Here is a 25,137-nt window from a genome sequence, read left to right as displayed (position 1 = left end):
GATGACCCCCATGAGGTAGAGCAAGACCTGGCTCACCTAGCAACCCTGGAGTGGGAACTGGAGCAGGACTACCGAGATCTCTTCCACTCCATTGGGAAGGCTCAGCAGGACAGCAAGGTGACCGACCCAGATACAGACCCATTCAGCTGGGAAGATATTGTGGAGATTTACTGGGAAGGACCCCAGGTGGCCGGTGGAGATGGGACCGAGGTCTCTCCACCAGTCCTGCAGGGAATTGGGAGCCCAGTCTCCATTCCCCAGCGGCAGGCTGAGTTACAGGGGGCAGAGACATTTGGTCCTGTCCCCCAGCAGCAGAGTGTTATGTATGTGTGATGTATACTTTTAAAGTTATGAATAATGTGGAAAAACTGTATTTCTCTGCCTGTGATAATTACATTAACCCATTGTGTAAGGTAATTGTATCACAGGCAGAGGGGAGGATTTTGTGTGGGAGTGTCTGAGACAGGTTTCCTGGCATCAACTATTGTTTACTGTAATTAGGTTTAGGTGATACGCTTTCACCTTGTTTAATCACCTCCAGAATCCAGACTGCTAGTTGCCAGAAAGGAATCCATTGTACTCTTGTGTTTGATTGTTTACCTGTTTACGTAATGTATTTTTATTGCATCCAGTAAAAGGGCGTCTTTCCTCTATCCATGGAGATAATTGGATTTCTTCCCAATTATCTCCAGGATAGAGAGGAGGGGTTTACTTGTATGAAGGGGAGCGTTTATGCCTGAGTCACTGTGATTGGCTAATGTACTATACTTGTCCCAATCTCGCATCTGGTCCCCCTGGGTTAGTGTCCACCAGGTGGGAGACTTGCATAAATACCGGGCATGTAGCCCTCAATAAAAGAGATTCCTGTTCACTGCTTGACCCCCAACACGGAGCCTTGTCTCGTCTTTGGGGGGGGATTTACTGTATGCTGTTAGAGACTGATTGCCAGGAGTGTAAGCCGCTGGGTGCTTTTCCTGTTCGTCTACTAGCAGCTATTTGTGAGGTTCCAGTTCAAGAGTTTGGAGCATTCCCTTGTATTCAATTCGGGAGTTTGGTGTTCTGCAGTAGCTGTGCCTGTGTCTCTGGAAGGGAAGAGCTACTAAACGGCGGTTTAACCACTTGTGTGCAAAATGGTCCATTACAATTGGTGGCAAGCGGCGGGATCGTTCCCACAGCCAGAAGGACAGCTACAAGAGACACCATTCTGTGGATTTACAAGTTGGGGGCAACGCATGTCCTAGTACAGCGACCCTAAAAGCAACAGAATGGAACCAGCAGTGTTATACGAGGAGGAGGACATGGATGGCCGGGATGCATTAAGGAAAGGCATCTGGTACCAGGCCCTGGATAATGTACAATACCAGCGGGCTGAGAGTCTCCCCAGTGAAGAGCAGCGGTTGCAGAAGCAAGTGGCCCTGCGGATGCCCTTCCTGGGAGAGCAGCCCCTGGAGGAATGGGTGAAGGAACTAGAGCACCGGGTATGGCAGGAGCTATGGCTGGAGGATGCCTACCAGGCGCTCTGGTGGTATATGGCACAGTATATACCCTGGACAGCTGAGCATGACAAGCCAGAGGGAGAGGAGTTTGATGGTCCTGGCTTGTTATGGAAGTCCTTTGCAGAGCCTGACATCGGGAGCCCTGTGCAGACCAGACTTCAGGACATTTTCTACGAGAGGGAGGCTAGGCATGACTGGGATGACCCCCATGAGGTAGAGCAAGACCTGGCTCACCTAGCAACCCTGGAGTGGGAACTAGAGCAGGACTACCGAGATCTCTTCCACTCCATTGGGAAGGCTCAGCAGGACAGCAAGGTGACCGACCCAGATCCAGACCCATTCAGCTGGGAAGATATTGTGGAGATTTACTGGGAAGGACCCCAGGTGGCCGGTGGAGATGGGACCGAGGTCTCTCCACCGGTCCTGCAGGGAATATGGAGCCCAGTCTCCATTCCCCAGCAGCAGGCTGAGTTACAGGGGGCAGAGACATTTGGTCCTGTCCCCCAGCAGCAGAGTGATATGCAGGGAATTGTGAGTCTAGTCTCCATTCCCCAGCGGTAGGCTGAGTTACAGGGGGCAGAGACAGTCGATTCTGTCCCCCAGCAGCAGAGTGATATGCAGGGAATTGGGAGCCCAGTCTCCATTCCCCAGCGGCAGAGCAATGTACAGGGAATTGGGAGCCCAGTCTCCATTCCCCAGCGGCAGACTGAGCTACCGGGGGCAGAGACGGTCGGTCCTGCTCCCCAACAGCAGTGTGTGACACAGGGAATAGAGAGCCCAGTCTCCTTTCCCCAGCAGCAGAACTCTGTATTGGGAGTGGAGACAGTCGGTCTCCCTCCCCCGCGGCTGGAAGTATGTATGGGAGAGGAGCTTGTTACCCCCTCTCCACAACGGCAGCTTGACATACCCAGGGGAGACAGTAAGCCCCACAACCGTGCAGATGGGACCGTGGTCTCTGCACTTACAGCAGAGGGGGTAGGGGCGGTCGGTCCTGTCCCCCAGCAACAGGACTGTTTAGCCAAAGGGGAGACAGTCGGTGTGGCAAACCTAGCCACTTCTGGACTATAACGTAAGAAAGCTTGTCTATAGGCTGTATATTGTGCTATGTAGATGTGACAGACCCTTCTGTCAGCACTGAAAGAGTTAACTGTGTTCAGTTTTAGCCTCAGCTATTGTGCACTGTCATTAATGTTATTGATAAACAGTCCATTGTTTAATCACCCTCAGAGAGCAAATGCTTAGGTGATAAGAAAAGCCAAATGTATCTTGTGTTTAAATTGTTATCAGCTTAAGCAAGGTAAATCTATTGTATCATGTCAAGGGTGTGTTCCCTTCATCTAATGTACAACATTCTTTCAACCCCCCTTCTGGGGGGGGGGGTCAGACCTGCATAAATACTGGGCATATGAGCCTTAATAAAATTCATTCTGTTTTAAACCTGAAAACTGGCTGGGTTGTGAATTGCTGATTCCCTATGCAGGACATTGTTCCCTGGTGTTAACCCTTGGTATCCGGTTGGTACCGTTACAATTGGTGGCAAGCGACGGAATGAACCTTATCGCCCAGAAGAGCAACTACACAAGCCAGTAACCTCAGGAAGAGGGGGATTACTACAATACTGACTAAGATGGAAGGAGTACCAGGGACCGAAGTGAATGGAGATGGATTATTCTAAGCTAAAGAGACAAACGTTAAAGGAACTGCTAGAAGCCAGGGGAAAGATAGGCAGCAGCAAACCCAAGGCTATATTAATTGCTGAGCTGATGGAGGGAGACAGAGCTCGCAGCGCTACGCCTCCAGCAGCCATGGAGGAGACCCTATACCAGAGGGAAATGAGGACCAGGCTGGAATTTTTACCCCAACCTGTACCACGGGATATGCTATCCGTGGTAATGGCAGATGTGCAGGAGTACGTGATGGCACACAGTCCGCGGAATGCATCCTCCCGAGCAGAATCCATTTTGGACGCACTCAGCAACCCAGTAAGACCTAAAATCCCATACCATGCATTTAAAATGTTTTGTGAGGAGAAGGATGAGATCGATGGGTATTTACAGGATTTTGAGAGACTGTGCGAGTTACATGATTTGGAGCAGTCCGTATGGGTGCCGGTGCTAGCAGGCAAGCTAGCCGGTAGGGCAGCGGAAGCGTATCGCGCTGTACCCAGGGAGGACAGCAAGGATTACGCTAAAGTGAAGAGAGCGATCTTGGAAAGATATGCCATTACCTCAGAGGCATACCGGCGCAAGTTTAGAGGCCTGCGCAAGCCAGAAAGAGATTCACATGCAGAGTGGGCCCACAAGCTGGATCAAGCATCTCAAGGGTGGATACAGGCCAGCCAAGCTACCACCATGGAAGAATTGCGACAACTGATGCTGTTGGAGCAATTCTTTAACGGCTTGTCCCCAGAAGCCCAAGAATGGGTGAGAGATCGAAAACCCCTCACCTTAACCGAAGCAGCCAGATTAGCAGACCAGCATTTTGATGCCAGGAGGCACCATGGACTACAGCCTAACAACGGACGGGCGAATATACAATGCCACACCTGCAAGCAGTGGGGACATATGGCACGTGAGTGCACCCAAAATCGGAGCAGACAAGCTTGGAACCAGGTCAGACAGAACCAGGCCCCAAGGGCGGCTGCTCACCATTACCAAACGGAGCCAGCCGCTCATGAGGTGTTGAGCACCCAAGCCGAGGAACCCCTGGGAATTCTGCATGAGGTGATGTCGGTCCGGGCCGCCGATAACTGGCAACATCCCCGCCAGCTGGGGACCGTAGAGGGGAAGGAGGTCCAGGGACTTCGGGATTCGGGAGCTACTTTAACCCTGATAGCTCCCCATTTGGTGCCGGATACAGTACACACGGGCGGATCCGTGGCAGTACGAGGAGCAGGGGGAGCGGTATACCGATTGCCCACTGCTAGAGTGGAGTACAGACCCCCAGTCACCCCAGCAGCGGCCAGTTACCAGCCCCCGGCGCACCGCTATACTACGCGGCCTCCGGCCACGAACTACCCTCAGAGAGCCCGGTTCAATTCGCGGGGCTACTCACAACCTATTCGGTGCTTTGGATGTAAGCGACTAGGGCACAAAAGACCAGAGTGTCCCCTAAACGCAGCAAATCAAGCACAGTCCTGGAGAAGACCCGCCGGCGGAATCCCACATAATCCTCAGCCTGCGGCCCGCTACGTAGAGGCGCCAGAATGCTGGGGCAGCCTACATGAAGCAGACCCCGTGCAAGCTGCCCACCGGAATAACCGGCAGCGGGTTAAAGTGAATGGGAAGGAGGTCAGTGGTCTACGGGATACTGGTGCTACCATGACCTTGCTTCAAGAGAACTTGGTGTCTGAGAAACAGCACACTGGAGACACTATGGCTGTGAGGGTAGCAGGGGGCACTGTGTTCCGCCTACCTGTTGCCAGGGTACATTTGGATTGGGGAGTGGGCGCTAGACTTGTGAATGTGGGGGTCAAGAAGGACTTACCTGCTGATGTTCTCCTTGGAAATGACTTGGCCCCCCCTTGTTTCTGCCTATGCTCCCATGGATCCCGCTGATGTTAACCCTGTGACTACCCAAGCCCAGTCCCTCTGGGAAGAGACGCTTCCATGTTTGGGGTGGGGGCAGTACTGAGCCAAGTTGGAGCAGATGGCGGAGAACACCCCGTAGCTTACTTGAGCCGAAAGTTGTTGCCCCGGACATCCCCAAGCCGATCCGTTGGGATCAGACTGTGTATGCCGGCTTGGTTCTGGGGGAGCATTGTGGCAAACCTAGCCACTTCTGGACTATAACGTAAGAAAGCTTGTCTATAGGCTGTATATTGTGCTATGTAGATGTGACAGACCCTTCTGTCAGCACTGAAAGAGTTAACTGTGTTCAGTTTTAGCCTCAGCTATTGTGCACTGTCATTAATGTTATTGATAAACAGTCCATTGTTTAATCACCCTCAGAGAGCAAATGCTTAGGTGATAAGAAAAGCCAAATGTATCTTGTGTTTAAATTGTTATCAGCTTAAGCAAGGTAAATCTATTGTATCATGTCAAGGGTGTGTTCCCTTCATCTAATGTACAACATTCTTTCAACCCCCCTTCTGGGGGGGGGGTCAGACCTGCATAAATACTGGGCATATGAGCCTTAATAAAATTCATTCTGTTTTAAACCTGAAAACTGGCTGGGTTGTGAATTGCTGATTCCCTATGCAGGACATTGTTCCCTGGTGTTAACCCTTGGTATCCGGTTGGTACCGTTACAGTCGGTCTTCCCCTCCAGCAACAGAGCTGTGTATCTAAAGGGGAGACAGCCGGTCTCCCCCTCCCACAACCAGGCTCCAACCAGGCTACTTCCGTGGTAGCACTGGCACCAGGGCAGAGTACCGCTGGTCTCTGCCCACCCAGCAACCCACCAAGTCAGCCTACCAGTCCCCCGCACAGCCGTGGTGAGGCACCTGGACATGGACAAGTTTGTGTTTTGTGGGTGGGTTGCTGGACTAACCAGGGCACTGACCGGCAGGAGGTCAGATACCCTGTTAGTCTATTTGGAAAAGGGGAGAGATGTGACGAGACCAATCTTGCCACTGTGCATTGGAGGAGCCTGGTTGCCCCGCCTGCTTCCTTTAGACTATGGCCCCATGTTGAAACGCTTGATTTTCCCCTGCAGGGAAACGAAGGCTGGGTCATTCGGTGCTTGCCCTATTTGAACAGTGATACCCCAGATAGCTATGCCATGGAGCCCATTCGTATAACGAAATACTATGTGAAAGACTTTGGCTCCATGGCAATTGAACTGTATGTGTGTGATCTGAGCGCCATTCAGTAATAAGGTGCGCTCAGATCTAGGCTATCTGGGGATATGTTGAATGTGCCTGTTTTGTGCAGTGGCTGCACAGTTGTATGTTTTTATGTATTTTATTGTCTTTTGCTACCATGTGTTCAATGGAGTTTTGCCTCTGTCCTTGGAGATAATTGGATTACTTCCCAATAATCTCCAGGATAGAAGACTCTGTGGAACTGGTTTTGGGCAGAAAAGCCATGCTTCATTTGGTCACAAAGGACTCTGATATATCTTTTGAACCACTGGACCAATTATATTAATAATATAATAATGTGGAAAAACTGTATTTCTCTGCCTGTGATAATTACATTAACCCATTGTGTAAGGTAATTGTATCACAGGCAGAGGGGAGGATTTTGTGTGGGAGTGTCTGAGACAGGTTTCCTGGCATCAGCTATTGTTTACTGTAATTAGGTTTAGGTGATACACTTTCACCTTGTTTAATCACCTCCAGAGTCCAGACTGCTAGGTGCCAGAAAGGAATCCATTGTTCTCTTGTGTTTGATTGTTTACCTGTTTACGTAATGTATTTTTATTGCATCCAGTAAAAGGGCGTCTTTCCTCTATCCATGGAGATAATTGGATTTCTTCCCAATTATCTCCAGGATAGAAAAGAGGGGTTTACTGGTACCAAGGGGAGCGTTTATGTCGGAGTCACTGTGATTGGCTAATGTACTATACTTGTCCCAATCTCCCATCTGGTCCCCTTGGGGAGTGTCCACCAGGTGGGAGACCTGCATAAATACCGGGCATGTAGCCCTCAATAAAAGAGATTCCTGTTCACTGCTTGACCCTCAACACGGAGCCTTGTCTCGTCTTTGGGGGGGGGGACTTACTGTATGCTGTTAAAGACTGATTGTCAGGAGTGTAAGCCGCTGGGTGCTTTTCCTGTTCGTCTGCTAGCAGCTATTTGTGAGGTTCCAGTTCGGGAGTTTGGAGCATTCTCTTGTATTCAATTCGGGAGTTTGGTGTTCTGCAGTAGCTGTGCCTGTGTCTATGGAAGGGAAAAGCTACTAAATGGCGGTTTAACCCCTTGTGTGCAAAACGGTCCGTTACAGATGGACTACTGAAAAAATAAATGGCACCTTTATACCTCCAATGGCCGGGACACTCACCACCTCCTATGACCCAGACCCCACAGAGAAACCGCTTTGTCTCCTGTAAACAGCACGGTCAGGAAAGAGGAAGTTAATGAGGCCACCCCGGTCACATGGAGTGCCATGCAGGACCGCCCCTGCTGCAGGAAGAAAAAAGCGCCAAACTGACAGGCTGCGCAGTTATCCAAAACGAAAGTAAAACCTGAATGTTCCCACTTCTGCCAGAGCCTCATCTCACACAGTTTGCAACATAAAACATAATAAAGCAAATCATGTATAAATCCCCCTGTTCAATAATTCCTTTGATTCCATACAGATAAAGGAGTCACACTGTGACTCTGTCTTCTTACCTTATCTTATGAGATAAAATGAAACGATCTTACCGGAATCATCGCTGTGGAACAGACACACAGCATCTCAAGTTTGACAGCCTTGTAGCATCTCGCACCTGACATGGACTTGAGTGATAGAAGCAGGCAGTGAAACTTGTCAACACTGATTGCTTTAGCAGTTGTTAATACGAGTCTGGATGGTTCCGCAGAAAGACTCTCCCTGCATCTCCAGACAATGACATTCGTCAATGCTCTCACTGAGAGGCTGACAAGACTACTTAAAACTCCAGTCCCATAGCGAAGAGTACTACCCTCCATCAGAGACTACTCCGAATCTTCCAACACTTCTCTGCCATTCTCCTGTGACGAAAGGCAAAGAATGACTGGGGGATGAGGGGAGTGGGGGAGGTATTTAAGCTTTTGGCTGTGGTGTCTTTGCCTCCTCCTGGTGGCCAGGTTCTGTATTCCCACAAGTAAGGTATGAAGCCGTGGACTCTCCTCATATTAAGATGTAAAAGAACACTCAGATGCGCGAGTGTGCTCTCGTATCAGCGTGCTGGCGTCTGTCATTCAGTGGCGCTCCCCAGATTGTTAATAAGTAGCAGACAGCTCAAACAAAGGACATAACATATAAAAAAAACTCTCTCTTTACATAAGTGACGCGTTTCACAGCTGTTAAGTAAACTTTTACCTGTGAAATGCGTTGCTTATGTACAGAAATACAGTTTTAATTTACATGTTATGGCCTTTGTTTGAGCTGACTACTATCTAGCTGCAGATCGTCTTTCTCTTGGTGCGGCTAAAGGTGTATATTGCATTGGGAATTGTATTTACATACTGGGAGCTGAGAAACGTTTCATACAGTGTTCTGTGACTGTTAACATTAGATTTGCATTTTGTCATTTATTTACTAAACAATTTAGCCGCACTCTGCAGCATTCTGCTCTTTATGGTGCCGAATATATCAGTAAAAATAGTGCAACACAAATATCTTCATGAATATGCATCTAATTACATATTTACTAGCACCCCTTTGTATTATTAAGCTTTGTCATTATCAGGGACACCTACCTGAGCGATGTCGCAGGGCTGTTCTCTGAAAATTCCGCAAGTGACAAAGATGAGACGCACAAAATATCACCTCGCTGTACTACCCTAAGGATTAGACAGACAGCAAAAGTGAGAGAAGTTACACTGCAAAGCCAGACAGACAGCTGAGGTAGCACAGACACAGATGAGACAGACAGTGAAAGTGACATCAGGGCAAAGCCAGAGAACACAGGACAGAGACAGAACAAGGACAGGCGGTGAAAGTGACACCATCTGCAAAGCCAGAGTAGACAAGACAAAGACACCACAGGGACAGATGAGACAGACGGTGAAAGTGACATCAGATGCAAAGCCAGAGTAGACAAGACACAGACAGCACAGGAACAGATGAGACAGACGGTGAAATGAGCTGCAAAGCCAGAGTAGACAAGACACAGACAGCACAGGGACAGATGAGACAGACAGTAAAAGTGACATCAGCTGCAAAGCCAGAGTAGACTAGACACAGACAGCACAGGGACAGATGAGACAGACAGTAAAAGTGACAATGGCTGAAAACAGAAGACAGAGACTATATGGAAACAGATGTGCCTGCACAGAAACAAGTTACACAGATTACACTGAAAGAGAAAATCATCTGAAAACAGAAAACACAAATCATTCACTAAAGAAAAAAGTGAGAGCAGGAGACAGACGTTACAATAGTAAGTGCCTAATGTCTCACCGAGGTGTCTGAAAGTGCTGGTATAGGGCCTGGCTGTACGAGAGCTCACTGCTGTAACAAGGGGACCGCACCAGCTCTATATACAACTTGTCTGCATATGGGGGGACGGCCAGGGCAGTCCCACTGCCCTCTTGTACATCTGGTGAAGATTCCCCCCTGAATCTCTAAAGGGGAAACAAGAGGTTGTTACTGTACTGTAACTTGCTGACATCTGCTGTAAACAAATGGATGCAATAAATGTATTTGTAATGTATGTGCATATAGATATATGTAATATAGTTACACACTGCCCAGCTATAAGTGCCAGTATCCTGACCAACCCTATAGTCACACACTGCCCAGCTATAAGTGCCAGTATCCTGACCAACCCTAAAGTCACACACTGCCAAGCTATAAGTGCCAGTATCCTGACCAACCCTATAGTCACACACTGCCCAGCAATAAGTGCCAGTATCCTGACCAACCCTATAGTCACACACTGCCCAGCTATAAGTGCCAGTATCCTGACCAACCCTATAGTCACACACTGCCCAGCTATAAGTGCCAGTATCCTGACCAACCCTATAGTCACACACTGCCGAGCTATAAGTGCCAGTATCCTGACCAACCATATAGTCACACACTGCCCAGCTATAAGTGCCAGTATCCTGACCAACCCTATAGTCACACACTGCCCAGCTATAAGTGCCAGTATCCTGACCAACCCTATAGTCACACACTGCCCAGCTATACGTGCCAGTATCCTGACCAACCCTATAGTCACACACTGCCCAGCTATAAGTGCCAGTATCCTGACCAACCCTATAGTCACACACTGTCCATCTATATGTGCTAATATCCTGACCAAACCTATAGTCACACACTGCCCAGCTATAAGTGCCAGTATCCTGACCAACCCTATAGTCACACACTGTCCATCTATATGTGCTAATATCCTGACCAACCCTATAGTCACACACTGCCCAGCTATAAGCGCCAGTTATCCTGACCAACCCTATAGTCACACACTGCCCAGCTATAAGCGCCAGTATCTTGACCAACCCTATAGTCACACACTGCCCAGCTATAAGTGCCAGTATCCTGACCAACCCTATAGTCACACACTGCCCAGCTATAAGTGCCAGTATCCTGACCAACCCTATAGTCACACACTGCCCAGCTATAAGTGCCAGTATCCTGACCAACCCTATAGTCACACACTGTCCATCTATATGTGCTAATATCCTGACCAAACCTATAGTCACACACTGCCCAGCTATAAGTGCCAGTATCTTGACCAACCCTATAGTCACACACTGCCCAGCTATAAGTGCCAGTATCTTGACCAACCCTATAGTCACACACTGCCCAGCTATAAGTGCCAGTATCCTAAACAACCCTATAGTCACACACTGCCGAGCTATAAGTGCCAGTATCCTGACCAACCCTATAGTCACACATTGTCCATCTATATGTGCCAATATCCTGACCAAACCTATAGTCACACACTGCCCAGCTATAAGTGCCAGTATCTTGACCAACCCTATAGTCACACACTGCCCAGCTATAAGTGCCAGTATCTTGACCAACCCTATAGTCACACACTGCCCAGCTATAAGTGCCAGTATCCTAACCAACCCTATAGTCACACACTGCAGAGCTATAAGTGCCAGTATCCTGACCAACCCTATAGTCACACACTGTCCATCTATATGTGCTAATATCCTGACCAAACCTATAGTCACACACTGCCCAGCTATAAGTGCCAGTATCTTGACCAACCCTATAGTCACACACTGCCCAGCTATAAGTGCCAGTATCCTGACCAAACCTATAGTCACACACTGCCCAGCTATAAGTGCCAGTATCTTGACCAACCCTATAGTCACACACTGCCCAGCTATAAGTGCCAGTATCCTGACCAAACCTATAGTCACACACTGCCCAGCTATAAGTGCCAGTATCTTGACCAACCCTATAGTCACACACTGCCCAGCTATATGTACCAATATACTGTTCTTTCATAGCAGAAAAAAGATTTAACTGCATATAGATTAAAATCCACAAATTGTGCCAACTTGAGAAGCCCCAAACTAGCCCATTTTTCAAATATCTTACTTTGGATTCCTGGAATAATTCAGGATTCCCCATGGTGATCTGGTAATTAGAAACTGCGTGATGAAGACCCAACTTTGCAACTACCTTCTACTGAGGCTAGATTTTTAACTGATCTGGGAATGGTTTTGAGATTACAGTGAAGGAGGGCTATGGGTGAGTATGGGTTTAAAATATGTTCCTCTAGGTCAAGCTGAGAGAAGTAATCCGACGCCCCAAGCCAACCTACACAAGACCTCGCCAATGAGACCAGACTATAGAGTTCCAAATCGGGCATCGCTAGGCCACCATATTCTTTCCCCAGAAATAATCTTTTCAAAGCAATTCTAGAATTTTTCCATTGCCATATAAAATGTGATAGTGATGAATAAAAATTGTGGAGATATTTTTTTTTTTTTTTTAAGAATTATAGGGATATTCTGAATTATATATACAATTTTAGAGAAGGAGATCATTTAAATAAAGCAATCCTTCCTGAAATGTTTAATGGCAAATTGTGCCAACGAAGCAGATCGTCTTTGACCTTTGAAAGTATTTTTGTAATATTCAAAGCGTACCAAGTACTTGGGTCTCGTGAAATCTTAATACCCAAGTATATAAATGAATGTATGACAACTTTGAATGGTATGTCTACAGTAGATAACTGGTGTTCCTTAAGCCAAAACAATTCAGATTTGAATGTGTTTACTTTATAACCAGAGAAGGAACTAAACAGTTCTACCTCATGTAGAAGATGCAGAATATTCTGTGAGAGATTAGAAATATACACTAAAAGATTGTCGGCATAAAGAGCAACTTTAACTTCTTTTTTGCCAATTTTGATACCCTCAACTTTCTGACGAATATCTATGTCTAAAGATTCTATGGCTATAATAAATACGAGAGGTGAGAGCGGACATCCTTGTCTAGTCCCTTGCTTAAAGGGAAACTGAACCCAATATTTTCTTTTGTGAATCAGATAGAGCGTGAAATTTTAAGCAACTTTGTAATTTACTCCTATTATCAATTTTTCTTCGTTCTCTTGCTATCTTTATTTGAAAAAGAAGGCATCTAAGCATTTTTTTGTTTCAGACCTCTGGATAGCACTTTTTTTATTGGTGGATGAATTTATCCACCAATCAGCAAGAACAACCCAGGTTGTTCCACAAAAATGGGCCGGGATCTAAACCTACATTCTTGCATTTCAAATAAAGATACCAAGAGAAAGAAGAAAATTTGATAATAGGAGTAAATTAGAAAGTTGATTAAAATTTCGTGCTCTATCTGAATCACGAAAGGAAAAATTTGGGTTCAGTGTCCCTTTAAGACATATTCTCAGTTAGCTGGCCATTAATTAATAAAGCTGTTTTAGAATTATTATAAATATTATTTACTAAATGAAAACAAGCCCTTGTAGACCGAATTTAGGTGCCAATATTCTAACCAACCCTATAGTCACATACTGCCCAGCTATATGTATTAATATCCTGACCAAACCTATAGTCACACACTGCCCAACTATATGTGCCAATATCCTAACCAACCCTATAGTCACACACTGCCCAGCTACATGTACCAATATCCTGACCATCCCTATAGTCACACACTGTCCAGCTATATTTACCAGTATCCTGACTAACCCTATAGCCACACACTGCCCAGGTATATGAACCAATATCCTGACTAACCCTATAGTCACACACTGTCCAGCTATATGTACCAGTATCCTAACCAACCCTATAGTCACAGTGCCCAACAATAAATGCCAGTATCATGACTAATACTATAGTCACACATTGCCCAGGTATATGAACCAATATCCTGACTAACCCTATAGTCGCACACTGTCCAGCTATATGTACCAGTATCCTAACCAACCCTAAATCCACACTGCCCAGCTATATGTGTCAATATCCTGACCAACCCTATAGTCACACTGCCCAGGTATATGTATCAATATCCTGACCAACCTATAGTCAGACACTGTCCAGCTATATGTACCAGTATCCTAACCAACCTTGTAGTCACACTGTCCAGCTATATGTGCCAAAATCCTGACCAACCCTATAGTCACACTGTCCAGCTATATGTACCAGTATTCTAACCAACCCTATAGTTACACTGCCCAGCTATATGTGCTAATATCCTAACCAACCTTACAGTCACACTAACCAGCTATATGTGCCAATATCCTGACCACCCCTATAGTCAAACACTGCCTAGCTATATGTGCCAGTATCCTGACCAACCCTATAGTCACACACTGTCCAGCTATATGTACCAATATCCTGACCAACCTTATAGTCACACACTGTCCAGCTATATGTCCCAATATCCTGACCAACCCTATAGTTACACACAACCCTATAGTTACACTGTCCAGCAATATGTACCAGTATCCTGACTAGCCTTATAGTCATACACTGCCCAGGTATATGTACCAATATCCTGAACAACCCTAAAGACACACACAGCCCAGCTATAAGTGTCAGTATCCTGACCAAACCTATAGTAACACACTGCCCAGCTATATGTGCCAGTATCCTGACAAAACCTATAGTCACACACTGCCCAGCTATATGTTCCAATATCCTGACCATCCATATAGTCACACACTGCCCAACTATATGTACCAATATCCTGACCATCCATATAGTCACACACTGCCCAACTATATGTACCAATATCCTGACCAACCCTATAGTCACACACTGACCAACTATATGTACCAATATCCTGACCATCCATATAGTCACACACTGCCCAACTATATGTACCAATATCCTGACCAACCCTATAGTCACACACTGACCAACTATATGTACCAATATCCTGACCATCCATATAGTCACACACTGCCCAACTATATGTACCAATATCCTGACCAACCCTATAGTCACACACTGACCAACTATATGTGCCAGTATCCTAACCAACCCTATAGTCACACAGTGCCCAGCTATATGTGCCAGTATCCTGACAAAACCTATAGTCACACACTGCCCAGCTATATCTTCCAATATCCTGACCATCCATATAGTCACACACTGCCCAACTATATGTACCAATATCCTGACCAACCCTATAGTCACACACTGCCCAACTATATGTGCCAGTATCCTAACCAACCCTATAGTCACACAGTGCCCAGCTATATGTACCAATATCCTGACCAACCATATAGTCACACACTGCCCAACTATATGTACCAATATCCTGACCATCCCTATAGTCACACCCTGTCCAGCTATATGTGCCAGTATCCTGACCAACCCTATAGTCACACACTGGCCAGCTATATGTGCCAGTATTCGAACCAACCCTATAGTCACACAGTGCCTAGCTAAATGTACCAATATTCTGACCAACCTTATAGTCACACACTGCCCAACTATATGTACCAATATCCTGACAATCCCTATAGTCACACCCTGTACAGCTATATGTACCAGTATCCTGACCAACCCTATAGTCACACACTGCCCAACTATATGTACCAATATCCTCACCAACCCTAAAGACACACACAGCCCAGCTATACGTGTCAGTATCCTGATCAAACCTATAGTCACACACTGCCCAGCTATATGTTCCAATATCCTGACCATCCATATAGTCACACACTGCCCAACTATATGTACCAGTATTCTAACCAACCCTATAGTCACACACTGCCCAACTATATGTACCAATATCCTGACCATCCCTATAGTCACACCCTGTCCAGCTATATGTGCCAGTATCCTGACCAACCCTATAGTCACACACTGGCCAGCTATATGTGCCAATATCCTAACCAACCCTATAGTCACACACTGCCAAGCTATATTTACCAATATCCTGACCAACCATATAGTCACACACTGTCCAACTGTATGTACCAATATCCTGACCAACCCTATAGTCACACACTGCCCAACTATATGTGCCAGTATTCAAACCAACCCTATAGTCACACAGTGCCTAGCTATATGTACCAATATTCTGACTAACCTTATAGTCACACACTGCCCAACTATATGTACCAATATCCTGACAATCCCTATAGTCACACCCTGTACAGCTATATCTACCAGTATCCTGACCAACCCTATAGTCACACACTGACCAACTATATGTACCAATATCCTGACCATCCATATAGTCACACACTGCCCAACTATATGTACCAATATCCTGACCAACCCTATAGTCACACACTGACCAACTATATGTACCAATATCCTGACCATCCATATAGTCACACACTGCCCAACTATATGTACCAATATCCTGACCAACCCTATAGTCACACACTGACCAACTATATGTGCCAGTATCCTAACCAACCCTATAGTCACACAGTGCCCAGCTATATGTGCCAGTATCCTGACAAAACCTATAGTCACACACTGCCCAGCTATATCTTCCAATATCCTGACCATCCATATAGTCACACACTGCCCAACTATATGTACCAATATCCTGACCAACCCTATAGTCACACACTGCCCAACTATATGTGCCAGTATTCGAACCAACCCTATAGTCACACAGTGCCTAGCTATATGTACCAATATTCTGACCAACCTTATAGTCACACACTGCCCAACTATATGTACCAATATCCTGACCATCCCTATAGTCACACCCTGTCCAGCTATATGTGCCAGTATCCTGACCAACCCTATAGTCACACACTGGCCAGCTATATGTGCCAGTATTCGAACCAACCCTATAGTCACACAGTGCCTAGCTAAATGTACCAATATTCTGACCAACCTTATAGTCACACACTGCCCAACTATATGTACCAATATCCTGACAATCCCTATAGTCACACCCTGTACAGCTATATGTACCAGTATCCTGACCAACCCTATAGTCACACACTGCCCAACTATATGTACCAATATCCTCACCAACCCTAAAGACACACACAGCCCAGCTATACGTGTCAGTATCCTGATCAAACCTATAGTCACACACTGCCCAGCTATATGTTCCAATATCCTGACCATCCATATAGTCACACACTGCCCAACTATATGTACCAGTATTCTAACCAACCCTATAGTCACACACTGCCCAACTATATGTACCAATATCCTGACCATCCCTATAGTCACACCCTGTCCAGCTATATGTGCCAGTATCCTGACCAACCCTATAGTCACACACTGGCGAGCTATATGTGCCAATATCCTAACCAACCCTATAGTCACACACTGCCAAGCTATATTTACCAATATCCTGACCAACCATATAGTCACACACTGTCCAACTGTATGTACCAATATCCTGACCAACCCTATAGTCACACACTGCCCAACTATATGTGCCAGTATTCAAACCAACCCTATAGTCACACAGTGCCTAGCTATATGTACCAATATTCTGACTAACCTTATAGTCACACACTGCCCAACTATATGTACCAATATCCTGACAATCCCTATAGTCACACCCTGTACAGCTATATCTACCAGTATCCTGACCAACCCTATAGTCACACACTGACCAACTATATGTACCAATATCCTGACCATCCATATAGTCACACACTGCCCAACTATATGTACCAATATCCTGACCAACCCTATAGTCACACACTGACCAACTATATGTACCAATATCCTGACCATCCATATAGTCACACACTGCCCAACTATATGTACCAATATCCTGACCAACCCTATAGTCACACACTGACCAACTATATGTGCCAGTATCCTGACCAACCCTATAGTCACACAGTGCCCAGCTATATGTGCCAGTATCCTAACCAACCCTATAGTCACACAGTGCCCAGCTATATGTACCAATATTCTGACCAACCTTATAGTCACACACTGCCCAACTATATGTACCAATATCCTGACCATCCCTATAGTCACACACTGACCAGCTATATGTGCCAGTATCCTGACCAACCCTATAGTCACACACTGGCCAGCTATATGTGCCAGTATTCGAACCAACCCTATAGTCACACAGTGCCTAGCTAAATGTACCAATATTCTGACCAACCTTATAGTCACACACTGCCCAACTATATGTACCAATATCCTGACAATCCCTATAGTCACACCCTGTACAGCTATATGTACCAGTATCCTGACCAACCCTATAGTCACACACTGCCCAACTATATGTACCAATATCCTCACCAACCCTAAAGACACACACAGCCCAGCTATACGTGTCAGTATCCTGATCAAACCTATAGTCACACACTGCCCAGCTATATGTTCCAATATCCTGACCATCCATATAGTCACACACTGCCCAACTATATGTACCAATATTCTGACCAACCCTATAGTCACACACTGCCCAACTATATGTACCAATATCCTGACCATCCCTATAGTCACACACTGCCCAGCTATATGTGCCAGTATCCTGACCAACCCTATAGTCACACACTGGCCAGCTATATGTGCCAATATCCTAACCAACCCTATAGTCACACACTGCCAAGCTATATTTACCAATATCCTGACCAACCATATAGTCACACACTGTCCAACTGTATGTACCAATATCCTGACCAACCCTATAGTCACACACTGCCCAACTATATGTGCCAGTATTCAAACCAACCCTATAGTCACACAGTGCCTAGCTATATGTACCAATATTCTGACTAACCTTATAGTCACACACTGCCCAACTATATGTACCAATATCCTGACAATCCCTATAGTCACACCCTGTACAGCTATATCTACCAGTATCCTGACCAACCCTATAGTCACACACTGCCCAACTATATGTACCAATATCCTGACCAACCCTAAAGACACACACAGCCCAGCTATAAGTGTCAGTATCCTGATCAAACCTATAGTCACACACTGCCCAGATATATGTACCAATATCCTGACCAACCCTTTAGTCACACACTGCCCAGGTATATGTGCAAATATCCTGACCAACCTTATAGTCACACATTGTCCAGCTATATATAACAATATCCTGACCAACCGTATAGTGACACTGCCCAGCTATTTGTACCAGTATCCTAACCAACCCTATAGTCACACTGTCCAGCTATATGTACCAGTATCCTGACTAACCCTATAGCCACACACTGCCCTGGTATATGTGCCAATACCCTGACCAAACCTATAGTCATATACTGCCCAGCTATATGTACCAATATCCTGACCAACCCTTTAGTCACATTCGTACCAACTATATGTACCAATATCCTGACCAACCCTATAGTCAAACACTGCCCAGATATATGTACCAATACCTGGACCAACCTTATAGTCACAAATTGTCCAGCTATATGTACCAGTATCCTGAGTAACCCTATAGCCACACACTGCCCAGCTATATGTATCAATATCCTGACCAATCTTAGTCACACACTGTCCTAATATATGTACCAATACCCTGACTAACCCTATAGTCCCACACCGCCCAGGTATATGTGCCAGTATCCTAAACAACCCTATAGTCACACACTGCCCTGGTATATGTGCCAGTATCCTAAACAATCCTATATTCACACACTGTCCAGTTACATGTACCAATATCCTGACCAACCCTATAGTCAAACACTGCCCAGCTATATGTAACAATGTCCTGACCAACCCTATAGTCACACACTGCCAAGCTATATTTACCAATATCCTGACCAACCCTATAGTCACACACTGTCCAACTGTATGTACCAATATCCTGACCAACCCTATAGTCACACACTGCCCAACTATATGTGCCCTATAGTCACACAGTGCCTAGCTATATGTACCAATATTCTGACCAACCTTATAGTCACACACTGCCCAACTATATGCACCAATATCCTGACAATCCCTATAGTCATACCCAGTACAGCTATATTTACCAGTATCCTGACCAACCCTATAGTCACACACTGCCCAACTATATGTACCAATATCCTCACCAACCCTAAAGACACACGCAGCCCAGCTATAAGTGTCAGTATCCTGATCAAACCTATAGTAACACACTGCCCAGCTATATGTGCCAGTATCCTGACAAAACCTATAGTCACACACTGCCGAGCTATATGTTCCAATATCCTGACCAACCTATAGTCAGACACTGTCCAGCTATATGTACCAGTATCCTAACCAACCTTGTAGTCACACTGTCCAGCTATATGTGCCAAAATCCTGACCAACCCTATAGTCACACTGTCCAGCTATATGTACCAGTATTCTAACCAACCCTATAGTTACACTGCCCAGCTATATGTGCTAATATCCTAACCAACCTTACAGTCACACTAACCAGCTATATGTGCCAATATCCTGACCACCCCTATAGTCAAACACTGCCTAGCTATATGTGCCAGTATCCTGACCAACCCTATAGTCACACACTGTCCAGCTATATGTACCAATATCCTGACCAACCTTATAGTCACACACTGTCCAGCTATATGTCCCAATATCCTGACCAACCCTATAGTTACACACAACCCTATAGTTACACTGTCCAGCAATATGTACCAGTATCCTGACTAGCCTTATAGTCATACACTGCCCAGGTATATGTACCAATATCCTGAACAACCCTAAAGACACACACAGCCCAGCTATAAGTGTCAGTATCCTGACCAAACCTATAGTAACACACTGCCCAGCTATATGTGCCAGTATCCTGACAAAACCTATAGTCACACACTGCCCAGCTATATGTTCCAATATCCTGACCATCCATATAGTCACACACTGCCCAACTATATGTACCAATATCCTGACCATCCATATAGTCACACACTGCCCAACTATATGTACCAATATCCTGACCAACCCTATAGTCACACACTGACCAACTATATGTACCAATATCCTGACCATCCATATAGTCACACACTGCCCAACTATATGTACCAATATCCTGACCAACCCTATAGTCACACACTGACCAACTATATGTACCAATATCCTGACCATCCATATAGTCACACACTGCCCAACTATATGTACCAATATCCTGACCAACCCTATAGTCACACACTGACCAACTATATGTGCCAGTATCCTAACCAACCCTATAGTCACACAGTGCCCAGCTATATGTGCCAGTATCCTGACAAAACCTATAGTCACACACTGCCCAGCTATATCTTCCAATATCCTGACCATCCATATAGTCACACACTGCCCAACTATATGTACCAATATCCTGACCAACCCTATAGTCACACACTGCCCAACTATATGTGCCAGTATCCTAACCAACCCTATAGTCACACAGTGCCCAGCTATATGTACCAATATTCTGACCAACCTTATAGTCACACACTGCCCAACTATATGTACCAATATCCTGACCATCCCTATAGTCACACCCTGTCCAGCTATATGTGCCAGTATCCTGACCAACCCTATAGTCACACACTGGCCAGCTATATGTGCCAGTATTCGAACCAACCCTATAGTCACACAGTGCCTAGCTAAATGTACCAATATTCTGACCAACCTTATAGTCACACACTGCCCAACTATATGTACCAATATCCTGACAATCCCTATAGTCACACCCTGTACAGCTATATGTACCAGTATCCTGACCAACCCTATAGTCACACACTGCCCAACTATATGTACCAATATCCTCACCAACCCTAAAGACACACACAGCCCAGCTATACGTGTCAGTATCCTGATCAAACCTATAGTCACACACTGCCCAGCTATATGTTCCAATATCCTGACCATCCATATAGTCACACACTGCCCAACTATATGTACCAGTATTCTAACCAACCCTATAGTCACACACTGCCCAACTATATGTACCAATATCCTGACCATCCCTATAGTCACACCCTGTCCAGCTATATGTGCCAGTATCCTGACCAACCCTATAGTCACACACTGGCCAGCTATATGTGCCAGTATCCTAACCAACCCTATAGTCACACACTGCCCAGCTATATGTACCAATATCCTGACCAACCCTATAGTCACACACTGTCCAACTGTATGTACCAATATCCTGACCAACCCTATAGTCACACACTGCCCAACTATATGTGCCAGTATTCAAACCAACCCTATAGTCACACAGTGCCTAGCTATATGTACCAATATTCTGACTAACCTTATAGTCACACACTGCCCAACTATATGTACCAATATCCTGACAATCCCTATAGTCACACCCTGTACAGCTATATCTACCAGTATCCTGACCAACCCTATAGTCACACACTGACCAACTATATGTACCAATATCCTGACCATCCATATAGTCACACACTGCCCAACTATATGTACCAATATCCTGACCAACCCTATAGTCACACACTGACCAACTATATGTACCAATATCCTGACCATCCATATAGTCACACACTGCCCAACTATATGTACCAATATCCTGACCAACCCTATAGTCACACACTGACCAACTATATGTGCCAGTATCCTAACCAACCCTATAGTCACACAGTGCCCAGCTATATGTGCCAGTATCCTGACAAAACCTATAGTCACACACTGCCCAGCTATATCTTCCAATATCCTGACCATCCATATAGTCACACACTGCCCAACTATATGTACCAATATCCTGACCAACCCTATAGTCACACACTGCCCAACTATATGTGCCAGTATCCTAACCAACCCTATAGTCACACAGTGCCCAGCTATATGTACCAATATTCTGACCAACCTTATAGTCACACACTGCCCAACTATATGTACCAATATCCTGACCATCCCTATAGTCACACCCTGTCCAGCTATATGTGCCAGTATCCTGACCAACCCTATAGTCACACACTGGCCAGCTATATGTGCCAGTATTCGAACCAACCCTATAGTCACACAGTGCCTAGCTAAATGTACCAATATTCTGACCAACCTTATAGTCACACACTGCCCAACTATATGTACCAATATCCTGACCATCCCTATAGTCACACCCTGTCCAGCTATATGTGCCAGTATCCTGACCAACCCTATAGTCACACACTGCCCAACTATATGTACCAATATCCTCACCAACCCTAAAGACACACACAGCCCAGCTATACGTGTCAGTATCCTGATCAAACCTATAGTCACACACTGCCCAGCTATATGTTCCAATATCCTGACCATCCATATAGTCACACACTGCCCAACTATATGTACCAGTATCCTGACCAACCCTATAGTCACACACTGCCCAACTATATGTACCAATATCCTGACCATCCCTATAGTCACACCCTGTCCAGCTATATGTGCCAGTATCCTGACCAACCCTATAGTCACACACTGGCCAGCTATATGTGCCAATATCCTAACCAACCCTATAGTCACACACTGCCAAGCTATATTTACCAATATCCTGACCAACCATATAGTCACACACTGTCCAACTGTATGTACCAATATCCTGACCAACCCTATAGTCACACACTGCCCAACTATATGTGCCAGTATTCAAACCAACCCTATAGTCACACAGTGCCTAGCTATATGTACCAATATTCTGACTAACCTTATAGTCACACACTGCCCAACTATATGTACCAATATCCTGACAATCCCTATAGTCACACCCTGTACAGCTATATCTACCAGTATCCTGACCAACCCTATAGTCACACACTGACCAACTATATGTACCAATATCCTGACCATCCATATAGTCACACACTGCCCAACTATATGTACCAATATCCTGACCAACCCTATAGTCACACACTGACCAACTATATGTACCAATATCCTGACCATCCATATAGTCACACACTGCCCAACTATATGTACCAATATCCTGACCAACCCTATAGTCACACACTGACCAACTATATGTGCCAGTATCCTGACCAACCCTATAGTCACACAGTGCCCAGCTATATGTGCCAGTATCCTAACCAACCCTATAGTCACACAGTGCCCAGCTATATGTACCAATATTCTGACCAACCTTATAGTCACACACTGCCCAACTATATGTACCAATATCCTGACCATCCCTATAGTCACACCCTGTCCAGCTATATGTGCCAGTATCCTGACCAACCCTATAGTCACACACTGGCCAGCTATATGTGCCAGTATTCGAACCAACCCTATAGTCACACAGTGCCTAGCTAAATGTACCAATATTCTGACCAACCTTATAGTCACACACTGCCCAACTATATGTACCAATATCCTGACAATCCCTATAGTCACACCCTGTACAGCTATATGTACCAGTATCCTGACCAACCCTATAGTCACACACTGCCCAACTATATGTACCAATATCCTCACCAACCCTAAAGACACACACAGCCCAGCTATACGTGTCAGTATCCTGACCAAACCTATAGTCACACACTGCCCAGCTATATGTTCCAATATCCTGACCATCCATATAGTCACACACTGCCCAACTATATGTACCAGTATTCTAACCAACCCTATAGTCACACACTGCCCAACTATATGTACCAATATCCTGACCATCCCTATAGTCACACCCTGTCCAGCTATATGTGCCAGTATCCTGACCAACCCTATAGTCACACACTGGCCAGCTATATGTGCCAATATCCTAACCAACCCTATAGTCACACACTGCCCAGCTATATTTACCAATATCCTGACCAACCATATAGTCACACACTGTCCAACTGTATGTACCAATATCCTGACCAACCCTATAGTCACACACTGCCCAACTATATGTGCCAGTATTCAAACCAACCCTATAGTCACACAGTGCCTAGCTATATGTACCAATATTCTGACTAACCTTATAGTCACACACTGCCCAACTATATGTACCAATATCCTGACAATCCCTATAGTCACACCCTGTACAGCTATATCTACCAGTATCCTGACCAACCCTATAGTCACACACTGCCCAACTATATGTACCAATATCCTGACCAACCCTAAAGACACACACAGCCCAGCTATAAGTGTCAGTATCCTGATCAAACCTATAGTCACACACTGCCCAGATATATGTACCAATATCCTGACCAACCCTTTAGTCACACACTGCCCAGGTATATGTGCAAATATCCTGACCAACCTTATAGTCACACATTGTCCAGCTATATATAACAATATCCTGACCAACCGTATAGTGACACTGCCCAGCTATTTGTACCAGTATCCTAACCAACCCTATAGTCACACTGTCCAGCTATATGTACCAGTATCCTGACTAACCCTATAGCCACACACTGCCCTGGTATATGTGCCAATACCCTGACCAAACCTATAGTCATATACTGCCCAGCTATATGTACCAATATCCTGACCAACCCTTTAGTCACATTCGTACCAACTATATGTACCAATATCCTGACCAACCCTATAGTCAAACACTGCCCAGATATATGTACCAATACCTGGACCAACCTTATAGTCACAAATTGTCCAGCTATATGTACCAGTATCCTGAGTAACCCTATAGCCACACACTGCCCAGCTATATGTATCAATATCCTGACCAATCTTAGTCACACACTGTCCTAATATATGTACCAATACCCTGACTAACCCTATAGTCCCACACCGCCCAGGTATATGTGCCAGTATCCTAAACAACCCTATAGTCAC

General features: G+C 45.5%; 1 protein-coding gene across 1 annotated transcript in view; it reads right to left on the bottom strand.

Moving 5' to 3' along the window:
- Window positions 1-25,137, bottom strand: part of PEX6 (peroxisomal biogenesis factor 6) — a 548,800-nt gene that overhangs the window by 490,218 nt on the left and 33,445 nt on the right. Inside the window, exons 2-3 of the mRNA XM_053712827.1 lie at window positions 9,530-9,693; window positions 8,827-8,910 (exon numbers count right to left, since the gene is read on the bottom strand). Of these exons, the coding sequence (XP_053568802.1) occupies window positions 8,827-8,910; window positions 9,530-9,693 (248 nt within the window). The remainder of the gene's footprint in view (window positions 1-8,826; window positions 8,911-9,529; window positions 9,694-25,137) is intronic.

This window comes from Bombina bombina, chromosome 4, assembly GCF_027579735.1.
Source record: "Bombina bombina isolate aBomBom1 chromosome 4, aBomBom1.pri, whole genome shotgun sequence".
NCBI lineage: Eukaryota > Metazoa > Chordata > Amphibia > Anura > Bombinatoridae > Bombina > Bombina bombina.
This window is presented reverse-complemented; position numbering and strand designations above follow the sequence as displayed.